Source organism: Coregonus lavaretus, assembly GCF_964263955.1.
Source record: "Coregonus lavaretus genome assembly, chromosome: 40".
NCBI classification, from domain to species: Eukaryota; Metazoa; Chordata; class Actinopteri; order Salmoniformes; family Salmonidae; genus Coregonus; species Coregonus lavaretus.
This window is the reverse complement of record NC_140027.1, coordinates 146587-169066: the sequence shown is the minus strand read 5'-3', so window position 1 is coordinate 169066 and position 22480 is coordinate 146587. Positions and strand designations below refer to the sequence as shown.

Sequence of the window (22480 nt, the reverse complement as noted above, 5' to 3'; positions counted from 1 at the left end):
CTATCCAGCTGTGAAGTCCCCTTATGGCTGGGCAGGGTGTTTTTTTGCGTGTGTGTGTATGTGGGTGTTTTTAGACACAGCATCCTCTGTGTTGTCTCTGTTTTCAGACACAGCAGCCTGTTGCTGTTGCCAGTTGGTTGAGTAAAAGTCTTTGATTAGTTGAGTTTTTTGGGGGAACAAGGGAATTCCAAGAAATGACATGATGTTTTGATGGCGGACTAATCCTCTCATGCTTACATGAGTGAATGGGGTCACCAAGGCATAATAGCGATTTTGGAGGGAGAGAGATACAGTGCCTTCAGAAAGTATTCATACCCCTCAACTTATTCCACATTTTGTTGTGTTACAGCCTGAATTCAAACAGGATTTTTTAAAAACATTATTCACCCATCTACACACAATACCCCATAATGACAAAGTGAAAACAGTTTTTTAGAAATTTTGCAAATGTATTGAACATGAAATACAGAAATATCTAATTTACATAAGTATTCACACCCCTGAATCAATACATGTTAAAATCACATTTGGCATCGATTAAAGCTGTGAGTCTTTCTGGGTAAGTCACTAAGAGCTTTGCACAGCTGGATTGTACAATATTTTCACATTATTCTTTGAAATATTTTTCAAGCTCTGTCAAGTTGGTTGTTTATCATTGCTAAACAGCCATTTTCAAGTCTTGCCACAGATTTTCAAGCAGATTTAAGTCAAAACTGTAACTAGGCCACTTAAATTGTCCACCCCACATAGAAATAGAATCAAAAACATAGATAAATAGCCTTCTATGTCTATGCTCTGAACCCTGCAAGGCAGACAGGCAGGAGGATTTAGGAGGCCCATCAAACAAATGGAAATGGTACATTTGACCTATTCCCTTCATAGTTGTTCCTCTCCTTCCCTACATCTACCCATCCTCTGTATCACCAATGCCCTCTATCTTCGACACCTCCACATCCCTAGTACCTCTGTAGTCCACACCTCAGTTTAGCCCTCTGCCCTACACACCTCCACACATCCTGCCTGCTCACCCTACCTTTAAAACCCAGCCTACAGAAATGCCCAGCCTTCTGCTTCATCCTCCCACTACACACACAGGCCTCACACACAAAATTACAAACATACACGCACGCACACATTCCCCAACCCTGCCTACTCTGCTAGTCCACAGAACTAGTCCACTATATTTGATGGAAGTTCTGCTCTCTCTCACACACACAAACACACACACACACACACACACACACACACACACACACACACACGCTGCTCCGAGTCCACACCTAAACCTGGTTGTAATTGGGTGTGTATTTCCAGCAGGCAATAAATAAAATGCCGGCTGTGCTGACAGGACCCCAGCTAGAGAGGGGAGCACACACACACACACACACACACACACACACACACGCACACACGCACACACACGCACACACACGCACACACACGCACACACACACACGCACACACAGTTGGCAGGCCTCATTCGGTATAGTACCAGATGCTGTGTTCTGTTCTGTTCCTCCAAGCAGGATAGTTTGGACTCGGGGGCCATTTGTTTAGCCTTGGACGGCGGCCCGCTAACAATTATCCCATGGTTTGCACTATGCACAAACACCCAGCCAGCCGAGAAACACAGGGGGACTGACTGAGAAGTTGTTAGTTTTCCACTGTGTTGAGTGTGTGATTTATTTATTTTTTACGGGAACTTAAAATAGTTGATTGAGGTGTTGTGAATGTGAAAGGTTGATTAAAGACACACAGACAGACATGGGAAAGGAGACACCTAGAGGGAAAGGGGATACCTAGCGGGAAAGGGGATACCCAGTGGGAAAGGGGATACCTAGTAGGAAAGGGGATACCTAGCCAGAAAGGAGACACCTAGTGGGAAAGGGGATACCCAGTGGGAAAGGGGATACCTAGTAGGAAAGGGGATACCCAGTGGGAAAGGGGATACCTAGTAGGAAAGGGGATAACTAGCGGGAAAGGGGATACACCTAGTGGGAAAGGGGATACCCAGTGGGAAAGGGGATACCCAGTGGGAAAGGGGATACCTAGTAGGAAAGGGGATACCCAGTGGGAAAGGGGATACCTAGTGGGAAAGGGGATACCCAGTGGGAAAGGGGATACCTAGTAGGAAAGGGGATACCCAGTGGGAAAGGGGATACCTAGTAGGAAAGGGGATACCCAGTGGGAAAGGGGATACCTAGTGGGAAAGGGGATAACTAGCGGGAAAGGGGATACACCTAGTGGGAAAGGGGATACCCAGTGGGAAAGGGGATACCCAGTGGGAAAGGGGATACCTAGTAGGAAAGGGGATACCCAGTGGGAAAGGGGATACCTAGTGGGAAAGGGGATACCCAGTGGGAAAGGGGATACACCCAGTGAGAAAGGGGATACCTAGTAGGAAAGGGGATACCTAGTAGGAAAGGGGATACCTAGTAGGAAAGGGGATACCTAATCAGTTTCACAACTGAATGCATTCAACCAAAATGTGTCTTCCGCATTTAACCCAACCACTCTGAATCAGAGAAGTGCGGGGGGCTGCCTTAATTGACGTCCAGTTGTTGTTGGGAGTTAACTGCCTTGCTCAAGGGCAGAACAGCAGATTTTTAAACCTTGCCAGTTCGGGGATTCCAACCAGCGACCTTTCGGTTACTGGCCCAACGCTCTTAACCGCTAGGCTACCAGCCGCCCCCTGGACACGCACAAGCTCACAGACAGACAGACAGACAGACAGACAGTGTGAGATCAAAGTAAAGAAGACTGAACTCACACACAGGACATGCAGGGCCACAGCTCCTTCTGTCCTCTCCCTGTGGGTGAACAGATCTGTAGGGAACTCGTGCAGAGCTGGAAGAGACAGAGACATCGGGTTACACAAGCAAGAGAGTGTGTGTTTGTTTGAATGACGTGTGTCTATGTTCTGACGTCCTGTGAGGTCAATGCTACTAGCAAGCTAATGGAGGACACAGAACTCACATGAACTGACAAGGGCCAGCCCTGCAGCACCTTGCCGAAATGTGTATTTGTGTGTGTTTGTGTGTGTGTGTGTGTGTGTGTGTGTGTGTGTGTGTGTGTGTGTGTGTGTGTGTGCCTGCGTCCGTCCATCTGTGAGTGTGTGTGCGTCCGTCTGTGTGTGTCTGTATGACAGTCCTGCAGCATCCTGCCAAGGATTGTGTGTGTGTGTGAGAGAGTGTGTGAGCGTGCACGCCTCCTCTGAGAACTGAAAGACCCACCAGAGGAGAGGAGAAAAAGAGATGGAAAAAGTGAGAGTGAAGAAGAGGACAAAGAGAGGGCAGAGAGGAGAGAGAGAAAGAGTAAAAATAGAGCTCAGGGTTAGGATATGTAGGGTGAGGAGGGTAGAGAGAGGGGGAGAGGGGGATGAGGAGGAGAGAGGGGATGAGGAGGAGAGAGGGGAATTATTAATGGAAAGAGAGTAAAGGGGAAGGGGTACAAGAAGTGCTAGAAGCGACAGAGAGGGGGGAAAAGAGAGGGGGAAAGAGAGAGGGGGTAGAGAGAGGGGGGAAAAGAGGGGGAAAGAGAGAGGGGGTAGAGAGAGAGGGGAAAAGAGAGGGGAAAAGAGTGAGGGGGAAAGAGTGGGTGAAAAGAGGGGAAAAGAGTGAGGGGGAAAGAGAGAGGGGGAAAGAGAGAGGGGGGAGAGAGGGGGGAAAGAGAGGGGAAAAGAGAGAGGGGAAAGAGAGAGGGGGTAGAGAGAGGGGGAAAGAGAGAAGGGGAAAATAGGGGGAAAGAGAGAGGGGGTAGAGAGAGGGGGAAAAGAGAGGGGAAAATAGTGAGGGGAAAGAGTGGGTGAAAAGAGAGGGGAAAAGAGTGAGGGGGAAAGAGAGAGGGGAAAAAAGAGAGGGGGAAAGAGAGGGGGGAAAGAGAGAGGGGGAAAAAGAGAGGGGGAAAAAGAGAGGGGGAAAGAGAGAGGGGGTAGAGAGAGGGGGAAAGAGAGAAGGGGAAAATAGGGGGAAAGAGAGAGGGGGTAGAGAGAAAGGGGAAAAGAGAGGGGAAAATAGTGAGGGGGAAAGAGTGGGTGAAAAGAGAGGGGAAAAAAGAGAGGGGGAAAGAGAGGGGGGAAAGAGAGAGGGGGAAAGAGAGAGGGGAAAGAGAGAGGGGGAAAGAGAGGGGAAAAGAGTGAGGGGGAAAGAGAGAGGGGAAGAGAGGGGGAAAGAGAGAGGGGAAAAAAGAGGGGGAAAGAGAGAGAATAAGAAAAGAGAGAAAGAAAGACAGCAAAAATACCTATGTTATCCTCTCACTCCACACTTCCATGCCTTCCTTCCTTCCCTCTCCCTCCATTCATTAATTCTCGTTCCTTCCCTCTCCCTCCATTCTTCATTCCTTCCCTCTCCCTCCATTCATTCATTCTCTTTCCTTCCCTCTCCCTCCATTCATTCTCCAGACCCCTCTCTCCTCCTCTTCTCCCTTCATTATCCCACCTCGTCCACCAATCAACAGTATTTTCATGGGCCACTGCTAACATCTGCTCCGGATTTCACCACGTTTCCACTTTAAAGGCCAGCCAGACGGTCAAAGTTGTGCTAGCTAGTAGCTATAGCTAGTAGCTAGCACAACCATTGCTTCCACTAATGCTAATAGGTGCTAATACAGTGATGCTATTGCTAACTAAAATGTAAATTCACCACTTTCCACTGGAAAAGCCAGACAGACAGTCAGAGAGCTAGGCTAACTATAGTAGTTACTGCAGCAATGCTATTGCTACAGTAGCGATGCTATTACTAACTTAAGCTAGCATTCTGTGGTGATTTCAACACGTTTCCACTGAAAAAGGCCAGCCAGAAAGTCAGCTAGCTACAGCAGTGATGCTATTGCTACATAACAGTGGTGGCTGGTGGCACTTTGGGAAGGACGGGCTCATAGTAATGGCTGGAACGGAATCAATAGAATGGTCTCAAACACATTAAACACCTGATTTCCAGTGTTTAATACGATTCCATTCACTCCATTCCATTCATTATTATGAGCCATCCTCCCCTCACCAGCCTCCTCTGCTACATAAGCGATGCTATTGCTAACTCAAGCTAGCATATCTGTGGTCATAAGGCTTGAACAGATGCCTGTTGCTCATTTAGGTACTTTGAGGAGAGTGGAGGAAATTAGAAGTTTGATGTTTGAAATGTCTACAAATGGCTGTCTCTTCACTTTCGGCAAATGCCTTAATTCATTCAAGGGCTGAATCCCAACACTCTAAAATGGCTTTTCCTCCTCACCTGCATAAACTTAGTTCACATCTTCCCAACCTTTTACCTTCTACCTTTCCCTGACCCATTTACACTGCAAACTAAGTCAACCTCTCATCAACTCTATGTGCCTGAGTGGATGCACTCTATTACCCTTTTCACACTATCCTGCTGACCTGAGCCATACTGTTCTGGTTCAGATGTTGTCCTTTCCAGCACAGGCTAGCACAGTACAGCTCAGCTGTTGCTCGGCTCAGTAGTGTGAAAGGGGTATAGTTCTTTGGTGACCCATGTACTGTACATTCTGTATGTGTTTGATTGAACACAGGTCTGTTCCTATATTATATTACGGACCTCGTCTAACACAACACACACAGTAAAACAACACAGAGAGTAGAGAGGAGGAGGAGGACTGCCTAACTCATGGTGTGTGTGTGTGTGTGTGTGTGTGTGTGTGTATCACGGCGTCGGCAGCTGGATGTGTTTAGTTTTTACAGCTACGAGGGCTACACGCACGGACGCATGCACGGACGCATGCACGCACACACACACACACACAGACCAACACGCCTGCCCTGCCTACGCATTTTCTGTTCTGTTTGCTAAAGAAAACACATCATGATGATGGGAAATAAACATTATATAGAGGATAAAGGGATCTGTTCTAGGAACCAGAGAGAGAAATGGAGAGAGAGAGAGGAGAGAGAGAAAGAAAGAGTGAGAGAGAGAGAGAGTGAGAAAGAGAGAGCGAGAGCGAGAGCGAGAGAGAGAGAGAGAGAGAGAGAGCGAGAGAGAGAAAGAGAGCGAGAGAGAGAGAGACAGACAGACAGGGAGATGAGAAAGTTAAATGGGGGTGTACTAGAGAGAAAGAGAAGGACACAGAATGATAAGAAAGACAGAAAGAAAGATAGACAGAATGGAAAGCGAGAGAGACAGAACAAAATAAAAGAAAGAGAGAGAGCGAGAGAAGGATGCTCAAGGTGCCCGGCATCCTTCTCTCGCTCTGTTCTGTGAAGGGAGTAGTACACAGCGTTGTACGAGATCTTCAGTTTCTTGGAAATTACTTGCATGGAATAGCCTTCATTTCTCAGAACAAGAATAGACTGATGAGTTGCAGAAGAAAGTCATTTGTTTCTGACCATTTTGAGCCTGTAATCGAACCCACAATTGCTGATGCTCCAGATACTCAACTAGTCTCAAGAAGGCCAGTTTTATTGCTTCTTTAATCAGCACAACAGTTTTCAGCTGTGCTAACATAATTGCAAAAGGGTTTTCTAATGATCAATTAGCCTTTTAAAATGACAAACTTGGATTAGCAAACACAACGTGCCATTGGAACACAGGACTGATGGTTGCTGATAATGGGCCTCTGTACGCCTATGTAGATATTCCATAAAAAATCAGCCGTTTCCAGCTACAATAGCCATTTACAACATTAACAATGTCTACACTGTATTTCTGATGAATTTGATGTTATTTTAATGGGCAAAAAAATTGCTTTTCTTTCGAAAACAAGGACATTTCTAAGTGACCCCAAACTTTTGAACGGTAGTGTACATACATACATAAAGTTCATGCATGAGTACATTACTACTGACGCACAAAAATTCCACCATCCCCCTTCATCTTTAACGTCAAGTAATGTCAAACCATAGAGTTGTATAGAGGGCCTGTTTTAGCATGGGCCCATGCTGCCACAGAGGAGGCCATTACAAAGATAGGAGATGAGCTCTCTAGTACATCTCTATGCATCAAACTGAAAACGTAGTTGTAAGCAGGAGGAAAGTGGACAGGGGGGGGTATATTAAATGTGGTTGGAGGGGTTAGCTGGCAGAGCATGGCATGGCAATGGGTACTACAACGGAGTGTGTGTGTGTGTGTGTGTGTAGCATGGCAGAGTGCATTGGAGTCAGTGTGCCCAGACTAATGCCCAGTGCCAGGGGGATACAGGCAGCAGATGCGCCCAGCCATGTCCAACACTCTACCACTCTGGCCCTCTCTGCTGTGAACAGTACTACAACGCCAGATACCAACTCACAGCCAAGTACACACCCTTCCACACACATGCAGGCGCGTGTGCACACGCACGCACACACACTCACTCACACACATTTACACTCACACACACGAGGTATGAGAAAACACACACACTCCCACCAATGGCACAAACACTCTAAAGCATTGCCTGCAGAGAGTTTTACCCTTACATTACATCCAATAGGAATCTTAAAAACCCTGATACACCACACATGGAGAGACGGTACAGTATCTCTTTTAAAGTTTTGATCTTTGTCTGACTCTGAACTGACTAAAAGCAGAAAGTGAATATAAAACCCACCAGATGCCAATCCATCTGTACTGCGTAACAACTCCTGATTTTTATGTAATTGTTGCATTTGAGATATGAGTCACCTGATTCTATTCAGTCAGTGTACAACAGTAGGGCATAGGAGGGCCATTTCAAGAGCACAAAAGATGCCTGTTCTTTAGAAGAAAGGTACAGCTGGCTTTTCAAAGTCCATAAACAAGGTGAATATACTGAGTGTGTGTGTGTGTGTGTTCTTTGTCAGGAGACAGCAGTAGCACTTGTATAAGGACAAAGGAGGTCAGAGAGAAAGAGAGGTAGAAATGGGACGTGAATAAAGTGTTGCAGTATGAAGGTTATCCTTTCAACAAAGGGAATGTGGTGGATTAATGATAGTAGACTCATGAAACTACATATCTTGTCTACCTTGTACTGTACTGTTTTGTACTCACTCATGTACATGCCTATACTGTAGACAGGCAAGCACACACACACACACCGATTCTAGATGACTACATAAGAGTAGAGGTATTTCACATCATGCCCTATGGCTTTTAAAAGGTAAGTAACACATGACCACTCATGTCACACATAGACAACATCTAAATGACAGATATTAAGATCTAAATGACAGACATTAACATCTAAATGACAGATATGAACATATAATTGACAGATATTAAGATCTAAATGACAGATATTAACATCTAAATGACATATATTAAGATCTAAATGACAAACATTAACATCTAAATGACATACATTAACATCTAAATGACAGACATTAACATCTAAATGACAGACATTAACATCTAAATGACAGACATTAACATCTAAATGACAGATATTAACATCTAAATGACAGATAAAGATCCAAATGACAGATATTAAGATCCAAATGACAGATATTAAGATCTAAATGACAGATATTAAGATCTAAATGACAGATATTAAAGATCCAAATGACAGATATTAAGATCCAAATGACAGATATTAAGATCTAAATGACAGATATTAAGATCTAAATGACAGATATTAAGATCTAAATGACAGATATTAAGATCCAAATGACAGATATTAAGATCCAAATGACAGATATTAAGATCTAAATGACAGATATTAAGATCTAAATGACATATTAAGATCTAAATGACAGATATTAAGATCTAAATGACAATATTTAAATGACAGATATTACGATCTAAATGACAGATATTATGTCATGTTAATTATAATATTGTTATAATCAAATAAAGTTACCATAGTTTATACTACTTTATATCTATGTAATATTTAAGGGACAGAATCTTCCACCCTTCAATCTGCGTTGAATGGAGTACACATCTCTTCACTCATTCCTATTTGACATAATCAACTCCACTACTTGTGTTGGAGTGAGTGCTAGCTGGCGACGGAGCCAAGTGCAAGCCGAGGCAGCGACCCACTCCATAGCAACCATGTCTTCTTCAGAGTGAGTCGGTTTAACACACACACACTCTTCCGCCAACTATGTCTTCTTCAGAGCGAGTGGGTTTAAGTGGCAGAGGGAGAGAGGTTCACAAAATAATACACATCTTTAACCTGGGGGGAGACACTCACTAGCATACAGTACATTGGTCATTCGCATTGACCTGCTGTATAGATACAAGGTTGGCGGAGTGTGTGTGTCTGTATTGATTTAACGTTTCTAAAAGATCCAGATTTATATTATGGCAAGGGAATGGTGAAGAAATACAATATATGGAAAGATGTGGTACTGAGAGTATTCATTGTCAGAATAATGGCTACTGTGGGTAGAAGATATGGAAAGCATTTATGCCTGAATGTCAGTAAGAAAATGTATACAGTAACCAAGACATGTTTTCATCTAGACATATGTTATGGTCTATAACGTGTGTGTTTGTGTCTGTGTTTCCATGTCTTTGCATCATGTACAGTATAATAGGCCTTTTAAAACCCACTTCACTGTAATAACACCATTTTCTCTTAGCCTCAACTGAAAACCCCCACTTAGAGTTTTGACTTTCCAGAGTGGACATATCTCTCTATGTATCTCTCTCTCCAGGCTACCTTCTCCACTTCGCTAATGGCCTCACAAGAAAGGGAGAGAGAAAGAAGGAGAGAGAGAGAGAGAAAGCGAGAGAAAGCGAGAGAGGAAGAAGGGAGTGTGCACATGAAAGAGATAGGAGAGAAAGGAGGTCAGAGAGAAAGAGAGGTAGAAATGGGACTTGAATAAAGTGTTGCAGTATGAAGGTTATCCTTTCAACAAAGGGAATGTGGTGGATTAATGATAGTAGACTCATGAAACTACATATCTTGTCTACCTTGTACTGTACTGTTTTGTACTCACTCATGTACATGCCTATACTGTAGACAGGCAAGCACACACACACACCGATTCTAGATGACTACATACAGTAGAGGTATTTCACATCATGCCCTCTGGCTTTTAAAAGGTAAGTAACACATGACCACTCATGTCACACATAGACAACATCTAAATGACAGATATTAAGATCTAAATGACAGATATTAACATCTAAATGACAGATTAACATATAATTGACAGATATTAAGATCTAAATGACAGATATTAACATCTAAATGACATATATTAAGATCTAAATGACAAACATTAACATCTAAATGACATACATTAACATCTAAATGACAGACATTAACATCTAAATGACAGACATTAACATCTAAATGACAGACATTAACATCTAAATGACAGACATTAACATCTAAATGACAAACATTAACATCCAAATGACAGATATTAAGATCCAAATGACAGATATTAAGATCTAAATGACAGATATTAAGATCTAAATGACAGATATTAAGATCTAAATGACAGATTTTAAGATCTAAATGACAGATATTAAGATCTAAATGACAGATATTAAGATCTAAATGACAGATATTAAGATCTAAATGACAGATATTAAGATCCAAATGACAGATATTAAGATCCAAATGACAGATATTAAGATCTAAATGACAGATATTAAGATCTAAATGACAGATAAGATCTAAATGACATATTAAGATCTAAATGACAAATATTAAGATCTAAATGACAAGATTTAAATGACAGATATTACGATCTAAATGACAGATATTATGTCATGTTAATTATAATATTGTTATAATAAAATAAAGTTACCATAGCTTTATACTACTTTATATCTATGTAATATTTAAGGGACAGAATCTTCCACCCTTCAATCTGCGTTGAATGGAGTACACATCTCTTCACTCATTCCTACTTGACATAAATCAACTCCACTACTTGTGTTGGAGTGAGTGCTAGCTGGCGACGGAGCCAAGTGCAAGCCGAGGCAGCGACCCACTCCATAGCAACCATGTCTTCTTCAGAGTGAGTCGGTTTAACACACACACACTCTTCCGCCAACCATGTCTTCTTCAGAGTGAGTCGGTTTAACACACACACACACTTCCGCCAACTATGTCTTCTTCAGAGCGAGTGGGTTTTAAGTGGCAGAGGGAGAAAGGTTCACAAAATAATACACATCTTTAACCTGGGGGGAGACACTCACTAGCATACAGTACATTGGTCATTCACATTGACCTGCTGTATAGAAGGTTGGCGGAGTGTGTGTGTCTGTATTGATTTAACGTTTCTAAAAGATCCAGATGTATATTATGGCAAGGGAATGGTGAAGAAATACAATATATGGAAAGATGTGGTACTGAGAGTATTCATTGTCAGAATAATGGCTACTGTGGGTAGAAGATATGGAAAGCATTTATGCCTGAATGTCAGTAAGAAAATGTATACAGTAACCAAGACATGTTTTCATCTAGACATATGTTATGGTCTATAACGTGTGTGTTTGTGTCTGTTTCCATGTCTTTGCATCATGTACAGTATAATAGGCCTTTTAAAACCCACTTCACTGTAATAACACCATTTTCTCTTAGCCTCAACTGAAAACCCCCACTTAGAGTTTTGACTTTCCAGAGTGGACATATCTCTCTATGTATCTCTCTCTCCAGGCTACCTTCTCCACTTCGCTAATGGCCTCACAAGAAAGGGAGAGAGAAAGAAGGAGAGAGAGAGAGAGAAAGAAGGGAGTGTGCACATGAAAGAGATAGGAGAGAAAGAGATATGGGGAAAATGAGGGCAAGAAAGGACAAGACAGAGATCCTCCTCCAGGCTGTCTGAGCCTGGCCTGGAACACCATGGTAATTAGCACCAGGTTAGCTGGGGTGGCCCTACCCTTCTATAGCTGCTCTGCTCTGCTGCAGCGGCCACCCCTACTGGCTATAATAAACACACACACACACACACACACACACACACACACACACTCTGTGTTGGCTATAACACACAGCCAGGTCACCCGTGATACAAGTCAGTATTCGACGTCCATCCATGTTTGAGGACGTCGGGAGATGACGTGGAAACCGGCCACTAGTGAGCGCTGTTACCTTCAAGTAGGTTTCGGTAAACCTCTGTTTCCAAAGGTTGCAAGTTTGAGTCCAGCGATAGAAAGTTGTTTTTGATATTTTTGTTTTAAGCCTATCCCAAACCTTAACCCTTACCTTAACCATTTGGAGTTAATGCCTAACCTTAAGAATTTGGAGTTAATGCCTGAACTTAACCCTAACATTAAAAATTCAGAGTTCATGCCTAAACTTAACCTTAAACACCTTGAAATTTGACGTTTGGAACAACCTTGAAATATTACATTTGAGAAACATGGATGAACGTCTAATTCTGACGTGAGACTGTGAGAGCTGGTAGATAACACTGGCTCAATATGCATGCACACGTGCACACACACACGTGCACACACAAACACTGCCACCGCCCCACTCCATTCTCTCTGCAATCATAACCCAGTCTCCCAGTTCACTCCTCACTAAAGCTCAATCAGAGGAAGTCACTGCATCAATCAGCAATCAGACCTCAGTCAGTTGTAGTCTCTCTCCCACCCTCCCTCTGCTGCTCTTGCTCCCCCTCCCTCCATCCCTCTCCCTCTCTCCCCTCTCTTTCTCTAACTGTCCCCCCTCCCTCCCTCGCTCTAATTGTCTCTCTCTCCCCCCTCTCTTTCTCTAACTGTCCCCTCTCTCTCTCTCTCTCTCTCTCTCTCTCTCTCTCTCTCTCTCTCTCCCTCTCTCTAACTGTCCCCCCTCCCTCTCTCTAACTGTCTCTCTCTCTCCCCTCTCTCCCTCACTCTAACGGTCTCTCTCTCTCCCCCCTCTCTTTCTCTAACTGTCCCCCCTCCCTCTCTCTCCCTCTCTCACTAACGGTCTCTCTCTCTCCCCCTCTCTCTCTAACTGTCCCCCCTCCCTCTCTCTCCCTCTCTCACTAACGGTCTCTCTCTCTCCCCCCTCTCTCTCTAACTGTCCACCCTCCCTCTCTCTCTCTCTCTCTCTCACTAACGGTCTCTCTCTCTCCCCCCTCTCTTTCTCTAACTGTCCCCCCTCCCTCCCTCTCTCACTAACGGTCTCTCTCTCTCCCCCTCTCTCTCTAACTGTCTCTCCCCCTCTCTCTCCAACTGTCTCTCCCCCTCTCTCTCCAACTGTCTCTCCCCCTCTCTCTCCACCCCCCTCTCTCTCTCCCCCCTCTCTCTCCACCTCTCTCTCTCCTGATTAATACAGTGTCATGCTGCTTCCTTCTTTCTACCATTCTCTCTTTCACTGTCTCTTACAGTACAGACTGTCAGTCTCACCACTCTTGGTTTTCTCCTCTCTGATGAGATGTACAGTGTCAGAGGTCAACAGATTGTTAGGGATAGTTCATCACTTTGGGAAACACGCCATGTGCTGTGTGTGGGTACTGTATGTGTGGGTACTGTATGTGTGGGTACTGTATGTGTGGGTACTGTATGTGTGGGTACTGTATGTGTGGGTACTGTATGTGTGGGTACTGTATGTGTGGGTACTGTATGTGTGGGTACTGTATGTGTGGGTACTGTATGTGTGTAAGATATTCAGTTGGCTCAGTGTATCCCACAGCCTCACATGTCCATATGTCCCACTGGAGTTCTCATCCTTTACACTCTCCATCCTTCCTTCCCTCTCTCTCTCTCTCTCTCCTCCTCTCTCTACCTCTTTCATATTCTCTCCATCACTCCTGTCTTGCTCTTTGTTTCATTTATTTATAACCACAGTTGGAGCGAGGGGATGAAAAGTTGGAGAGTAAGAGAGCGACGTTCTGAGAGTCTTTAGGGAGATCCATCCATCCTGCAATCTCTGCAGTTTAAATATAGAGAGCTCCATCCATCCTTCCTCTCTCTCCCTCGCTTCCCTTCTCCCTCCCGCTCTTCTTCACTGAGAAGATGAAACACAATGAAACTAATGCCACTACTGCATATTTCATATTGTTCATCACAACTAATATCTCCACATGTACATCAAACAGGACCTAATGAGAGAGTGTGTGTGTTTGCACTCACTCACTAAAATGAATCTGTCACAGCAAGTTAGCTAGCTGCAAGAGATACCAGCTGCAATCTGAAAGTGTACGAGTACAGTACAGCACTGTATCGCTCTCATGGGTTTGTTAAAAGCGAGATGTGATGTGTATAATTACCGTGGTAACCGCTACATGCTTGTTAAACGTTCCATTAAGTGCGTTAAGTGATTAACAATGTTGATGATGAGGTTTTCAGATATTATTGAAACTACTTTTCCAGGTGTTCTTCTATGTAAGCAAAACTTTGTGATTAGCGCATACAATTGTTTACAATATGCATAAATTAGGGACAGGAATTTTTCTTCACCATGTGACCTGACCAGGACAAACTCTGGGCCTGATGCATAGCATACAAGTCAACTTCTCTTTCTTTATCTTGTTGTTTAGAACTCGACCCTGATTGCATTAACTGGGATATTAAATAAAGCAAATGTCAAATGTATCAACACAAACATCCCAAACATGCAAACACACTCATACAATATTGATCCATCCACACACACAGTCCTTCCCTTAACAGATAATTAATTAATAGACACATTGGAAATATTGTATATTAAATACCATAAGCCTGGTGCAAACACTCTGAAATATGACTAACAGAGAGAAAGAGAGAGCGACAGAGAGACAGAGAAAGAGAGGACCCATTCCGCTGTCTAAGCAACAGAGCAGCAGTTACAGCAGAAAAAGCTACCCCCAAATATTCCTCCTCTCTCTCCTCCTGGTGATGTCATCTCTCCTGAGCCGAGGCCCGGGTTTGTTATGTAACGTGAGCAATGCTCTGTTCGTGTGTGTGTGCGCACGTGTCGGTATGCTCCAGGGGGGCTACCGCCCCCCCCCATCTCCTGTCGTCGCTAACGGTTATATAATTATTTTAGACCGTTGTCATGGAAACGGACGGGCACACTGCTGGGGGGGGGGGGGATTATGTGTAGTCATTTCTATTGGGGGGGGGGGGGGGGGTATTATGAAAGGGGAAGAGAACCAGTGGTGGGCTGTACTGGACTGTTGACTAAGCATGTTGTATTAGTGTGTGGTCAGAGATGGAGGAGAGAGAGAGAGAGACAGAAAGAGTGCGACAGATAGAGGAAAGGGAGAAAAAAACAGAGATAAGGGATAGGCAAGCAAGATAGAGATGGAAAGGGCATAAAGTGAAAGAGAGAGAAGTAAAGAAGGAGAGAGAAAGAGAGAGAGAGCGAAATAAGAAAAGAGAGAGAGAAATACACTGAAGGGTGAACTCTGTGACATTTAAAAACATTTGGGAAGACGACAAGATGTACTGTCTGTGCCTGTTCCATGAATTTCATGTCTCATTTCTCTTCTACCAAACCAGTAATAGCCAGATCCATTTGTCAAATATAATCACCGCCTTCCATTGTTTTACACTTTTGATTCATTAAGTCGTTTGTCACTGAAAAGCTTAATAAAATATCTGTGTTACTGTTAACCCCCCAAGAAGCAACAGAGAGAGAGAGAGATAGAGAGTGAAAGAGAGAAAGAGAGAGAGAGGGAAAACCTTCTTCCGCTAAAGCAGAGAGATGGGAAGCAGACACTAACAGGGGTTGACCCTTCCCCTCTGTATGACAAAGGGTTACCCATCTGCCACAAGTCATCTAACTGTTCAGGGAAACACTATGAAAGTCCATTTTAACATTACTAAGGGTGAATAGGAGACAACCAGTAGAAGTTTCTTATAGCACCAGGATTGTGGATTTGATTAGCGTTTTGGGAATATACTATATCTGTATAATGTGTTAACTGAGTCTCCATATAATTCATTATAATTGTATCAAATTGTAACATAATTAATTGTTGTTGCGGTGAAGCCTCTAATGTATGGGCGTCATGGCAATGATAAATAATGATGATAAATAACCGCTAAACGCAGAGCTAATGAATTCTTCGCTAACTAGCTCTTCTTAACAGGACATCAAGCACTATAGATTTACTATAGACGCACACACACACACACACTTCTATCAACGATCATCAGCTACTGGAGGCGATCCAGCCAATTATGAGTTGTGCGTTTCGGCATCTCACAGTCCTGAATAATTGTGTGTGCGCGCCTGCGTGTGCTTGTTTCAGCATTTCACACTGCGGGATAATTATGCACGGTGGGAGAGGTTGTTTTTGTGTGTGAAAGGAAAAACACAAAGTACACAAACAGCAACCCCCAAGTGACGAGGTTGGTGTAGCCACCTTTAATCCTACTGTGTAATTGCTTGGCTAAGAAAGTTTGTTATCGACGAGAACGATGGAAGGAAGATGGAGAGGGTAGGGTAGAGAAGAAGAGTCTTTAAAGGAGTAGTGGTTGAGGCATATCTGTTTGAAGAAGGTCTTCGAAAGGAACGGAGTCCGGTTTTTGGAACTTCAGAAGAGGGAGATTTGGTTCACCCTGAGGTGAATTGAAAATGTTATTCAATTCATCTTCTGGTCTTTGAAGGGATGTTAAAATCTAGACTAACATATTCACTATCATCAAAACAGAAATCTAACCAATGAAAATGATAAGGCACCACAGCATCTATAGGCCTACTCATTTCTAACCTCATCAAAGGGAATATGTTGATTGAAGCATGATGTAAACTAGTCGCTCCAGAAAGTCATCGTTTCCTTATTCCTTCCATTCCTTTTTTTCTTATTTATTGAAGAGATGGAGAATGGATGACAGAGAGATGGAGGCTAGAGAGAGAACGCGACACAAGGCAGTAGGCTTGATTCGAACCTATGCCAACCCGTCTACACATGCATGCGGGAGGCTGTAGCCTAAACCTCTAGACCAGGGGTACTCAACTCTTACCCTACGAGGTCCGGAGCCTGCTGGTTTTCTGTTCTTCCTGAGAATTAATTGCACACACCTGGTGTCCCAGGTCTAAATCAGTCTCTGATTAGAGTGGAACTGGCTTGGAGGTCCAGAGTTGAGTTTGAGGGCTCTAGACCATTCAGGCCACTTGTTCCTTCCAATCCTTTAACACTATGGATAAAACACAGATTCATATTGCCCAGCCTACAGTACTGTATCCCTGTATGCCTGGTAGATTAACAATAGCCTCAAATAACCCTGAAGTAGGCCAACCATCCAACCCAACCATCCAACGCGCTCTGTCCTACAGACACACACCACATCAATTTCACTGGCACTGGAGAGAAGAGAAAGAGATCTTGAATCTGTTTGCATGCTGTTCAAATCCGTCATTGCGGAATCCCATAGGATCACAGCAGAGCAGCAACGGTGTTTGTGATTGGATGTTGATCACTCCTACACACGGTCTATGGTAACGTCCCAAATGACACCCTATTCCCTTTATAGTGCACTACTTCTTACCAGAGCTATATGGGTCCTCTGTAGCTCAGCTGGTAGAGCATGGCGCTTGTAACGCCAAGGTAGTGGGTTCGATCCCCGGGACCACCCATACACAAAAATGTATGCACGCATGACTGTAAGTCGCTTTGGATAAAAGCGTCTGCTAAATGGCATATTATTTTTATTATTATTATTATTATTATTAAAAGTAGTGCACTATATAGGGAATAGGGTGTCATTTTGGACGCAGCCTATGTCTTTAATCTTCAACTGTCTTTTATTGTGGAAGAAAAAAAAGAATAAAAAGAACTATAAGACCCTGAGGCACATAAGGCTCTAGTCAAAAGAAGTGCACTATAAAAAGAATACGGTTCCATTTGGGAGACCTTTTATTGTCAAAGAAAGAAACAAAACAGAATACGAGCTGAAAGCACTGCTGCTTAAAAAATGACATACATCATTGGGATAGAAATAGACACTGAACTTCAGCCCAATGCACCATACGGCTACGTTGCAAAGGATTCTGGGGAACTGACTTGACGCGGTGGGGGAACTAGAACATTGTAGAAGAGAGATGGTGTTAAAACAAGGACAAGAGAAAAGTGATACAATAGCACGTACAGTACAGTATCTCTCTCATGCATAGGTCGACAGAATTTGGTTATGACGAAAACAAATAGTCATGGTACCCTATCCGTGTACACTCATCACCAGACATTTAGTATGGTTAGAGGATATTGAGGACAACAATGACAAAACAACAACAACAACATCATTAGAGTCTATACAGTAGTTTTCAGTCTTGGATTAAAATGACGCTCTCTGGAGTCAGGCTCATGTATGTGCACCGTGCACGGCCGGTCTAGTGTGCATCCTGGTTGTGCACGTGGAGGGTTAGGGGCCTCCTCTCAACACATGCTCAGCAGACGCTGATGCGTGGTGACACATTGCGTGTCGTGAGTGTAGCTACCTTGCTGAGTAATGTGACATTTCAGGTCTCTGTGCTGCATCGCACACACACAATCTGTGCTGAGCAAAATAAGATGTGTGTGTGTGCCAAACCACATTTTCTCTACAGCATAAAACCTCCACTTCTGAACACATATCCTCTACTAGTCCTCATGGTAATGCTTTCCTGCAGTTGTATGTTACATTTGTAGTGCTGAGTGATTAACTGAAATGTCGGTTATTTTTTGGTTTTTAAACAACTAATTGACCTATGTCGGTTCAATTATTAGAATAATTAGTTATTTTTTCTGTAAACTCCATGTGCATATTGCACTGCAGTTTATCTAGAGATAAATCAGATCATGCCCGAACTGTGCAATGTAGTAGGGAGTTGTAGTTTCCAACAGGCCAATGTTCAACACAGTTTAGTGCAGAAAACGTGGTAATTAACTACAATGACCATAACCCATTACGTTGCTACTTGTCCGGTCCGTGTTTCTTTTATGCCTGCTATGTAAGAGACAGACGAATGCATGATCAAGAGGAGATATAGAGAGCAGTTACATCGAGGGGTATTGGTATTCAGAAGCCATAAAAGTATGCCTTATTTACATTGAACTACTAAAATAGTGATTTTGATTGACAGCATAGGCAGCAGCTCTATAGAGATAATATAATATATATACAAATAAAACAAACGTAATATACACAACAACTGAAATATTTTATTAAAGTAATGTGAATAAATGATGGTTAATAAGTGATAAGCAGTAATGGACAGTCACTACCATCAAGGGACTTTTACTAATTGTTTTATTCTGCGTTGTTACATCATTCAACCCACATAATGCATAGTGCATTTAATGTTTAAAAAAAAGGATCAAAACCGAATAGAAAATGTTGATTCTTTTTTAATAATCAAACCGAAACGAGCTCAAAAAGCACTAATAACTCATCACTATACACTATAGTACACTATACTATACTACATTTGTAATGTATTTAATACATTTGCTGTATCTTAAGAGGACCATTCTTTTAAAATGTACTATGCAATAGGATGCCTACTATGATCTTATGGAAGCATATCGTTGTCAAAATCTACTTTAAAATGCTAAATGGATAATGATAAAATATCTATTTCTCATGTAGCTGTTTACACTCGTACCCATATACAGGTTGAAAATGGCAGATTTGGGCACTGATAAGTACCTACATTGGAACGTAGTGGCTGTACAGTAACATGCTATACATGACATCAGAGCTCAGGCTCTGTGCTTCACAGCGCTGTATGGGTTTTGACTGACAGCTGTTCTGAACTTGAGCACCACGCGCGACAAGAAGTTGCCCCCATCCCTAATTAATAATAAAAACAACATTAGTTTGATGTTATTTGTTAGCTGTCTGCTTGAATCGACACCAATTATCCTTGAACGCGATATGACATCGGGCCCCTCCCCTCCCATCCCCTCCAGTCAATGACAAGTCAAAGCGGGCTTCCGAACTGACATATCACATCCACCCCCAGCCAATGACATATGAGTGAATTCACTCTAAGTGAGAACTAATCTCCCGTGGGCAGATTCTGCGTGTAGACTGAAGAATCTGCCGGGACTGAATGGGATGCATGAGCAACATTAGTTCTGGTTTTGGGGTTTTCGTCACTGGTTATCTGGACGTTTCAGGATTGGGCGAAGGCAGTGCTTAAACTGCTTTCTATCCAGTTACAGTAACAAGACAACTAGGTGTGAGAGACAGTACAGTAGCACCTCTTTCACAAGGGGGCTTTGGCTGAGAGTTTCCTTTTGCGAGTGTGGAGACTTCGTTTTTGCCGGAACTCTACATTTTTAACAGGTACGAACACAGAAGTGAATCACGCAGCTGACCAAAATACTCTAGCGTTTACTTCTGGGTTAACAGAGATTAAGTGACAACTGACCTATACCGGGAGCTAAGTGTGTGTGTGTGTTTGCATGCAGTTTGGAAGAGTTTTCTCAGTCAAAAGGGTCAGTTAGGCACTAGGATCGCGTGCCAAGCTGGACACACGCCTGGGGAGACAATGAGAGAGACTAAAAATAACTTAAAAGAACCCTCTTCGGGTCATTTGTTTGGGAAGGTATGTCGTCGGGAAATGTAACCACTCTCCAATATACAGATAGAGCTATGGATGCTCAAGGTGATATAGAGCGAGTGATACCATTAAGGCCATCATGAACCTACAGATGTGGGAGCTTCAATTGACTAGTATTGTCACAGCAAAATAATCCTGCAGCAACAGGATTTGAACGTTTAGACCATAATGTTGCTTGATCAGTGGTTTAGCTAATAGCTGGCCAAAAGTAGGATAAATGAAAAGTGCAACACTGTTAATATAACAGTGTGTTAGTGTGAGTTTTCAGTGAATTTATGTAAATCACAAAGCTTATCTGCATTTCCTGCAGTGGCAGGAAAATCCTCAGCAACAAAAGTGATCAAATTAAGATCCTACATCTGTATCACCTTAAATGCCCAGCATCTTAATCAAACCTGAAATAAGCTAACCTAAGATAGTGCATAGGACTCATCACTATCACTAGGGGAAACACTATCGACACCACAGAGAGAAAGGTATGTGCTGACGTGACCCAGTATCTTCTACTGAAATCCCTGGCCTCACTTACACTATCTATCTAACTCAGGGACACTCATTGTACTGCACTGAGCCACAGCATTACGCCTACTCAACCTACTCAAGAGGAATGTGTAAAAATGTAAAAAGACAGGTTTCTTTAAGCTCCTCTGACCTCTCTGGGGAAACAGTTAAAGGAATAGGATGTTCCTAGCAGTCAGGAACACTGCTGAACATCCCCCCCAATCTCCCATCTCATTAACTTTCAGATGAATCTTTAAAGGTGTGTGGAGTGACTTCCACTGTAGGACAACATCCTTGGTTCTATAATTCAACGGTGAGCTGCTAAGAGAGGGAAGGAGCTAGAAGGAGGGATAGGGTGGGAGAGAGAGGTAAAGATGGGAAATTGAGAGGGAGATAGAGAGAGAGAGAGAGAACGATAAAAGCAAAGAAAGAGGTGGTGACCCCAGTGACAGTTTCGGGGAAACTTGCTAAGCTAATTACCGAGATGGATTGGTCTTATTCCCACGAGGAACGATCTCCTCCTTATTCCTCATGCAATAACTATATGGCTTCTGCAAATCTGCACACTAAAGTACACACACACACACACACACACACACACACACACTTATTAAATAACCACCATCTGTAGCTGTTGTTGTTATGTTATTATGAAAACCCCAACCTCAGCCCCCTCAAGCATCACAATAACCAGCAGTTGATTTCTCAAAGGAAATCTCTCTCGGGATAGACGGGTCATCACCAACATGAATATGATTAGCAAACCTGGGTTCAAATACTGTGTGAAATCATTTCAGATACTTTATCTTTGCTTGATTGAGCTTGCCTGGCTAATGGACCACTAGAATTAAAACTGCAACCGCCCACCCCACCCATCTGGCAGGCTATAGCAAACACTTAAAGTATTTGAAAGATTTCGAATAGTATTTGAACCCAGGACTGAGGTTTCTCACGATGTTAGAGCTGTCAGTTAGAAGTCATAAGAGTTTATTTTAATTTTTTATTAATTCATCAACAGTACATGGAGTTAGACAAAGCTTAATCTCTTCTAGTGAGCCTACGGGGCAAAGTGCTAGGAGTCCTACACACACACACACACACACACACATGCGCACACAGGTACACAAACGCACGCACGCACACATACCTACCTACCTAGCTATCGCCCACCTCTGCAGACATCTGGGGCATCATACTGCAATTAATCAATCGTTCCTTCACACACACTGTGCATGCACACACCCTTCAGAGAGGGAACCCTGATTAAGTCATGGCCAAAACAGAGTGTGTGTGCTGAAGACTGAACGCCTCCGGGAGGAAAGGAGACCCCTGGAGAGAGCAGTGTACTGTCGCAGCCACATGCACTGGGTCCCCTCTACAGCGGCGGCATTTGGGTTCTCATTCTATCGTCACATACTGTATCATATGGGCATGCAGTTGTCTAGAACGTTTTGGATTCATTATAGATTGTGTGCATAATGCATTTAGAACTGTCTACAGTATCCTAATGAAGGACTTAAAGAACACAAGGATTAGTTATAAAAGAGACACAGTTTTCAATCATATCACGTTTAAAATGTAACAGGATTTGGCTTTCGACGGATGAGTTGAATGACCAAGTTCTAATGAAAACACT

General features: G+C 43.1%; 1 protein-coding gene across 1 annotated transcript in view; it reads right to left on the bottom strand.

Moving 5' to 3' along the window:
- The window catches only part of LOC311113340 (sodium/potassium/calcium exchanger 3-like), a gene marked incomplete at its 5' end in the record, with an annotated part of 47423 nt that overhangs the window by 15976 nt on the left and 8967 nt on the right, over positions 1-22480 (bottom strand). Inside the window, one exon of the mRNA XM_084156557.1 lies at positions 2771-2847. Within this exon, the coding sequence (XP_084012683.1) occupies positions 2771-2847 (77 nt within the window). The remainder of the gene's footprint in view (positions 1-2770; positions 2848-22480) is intronic.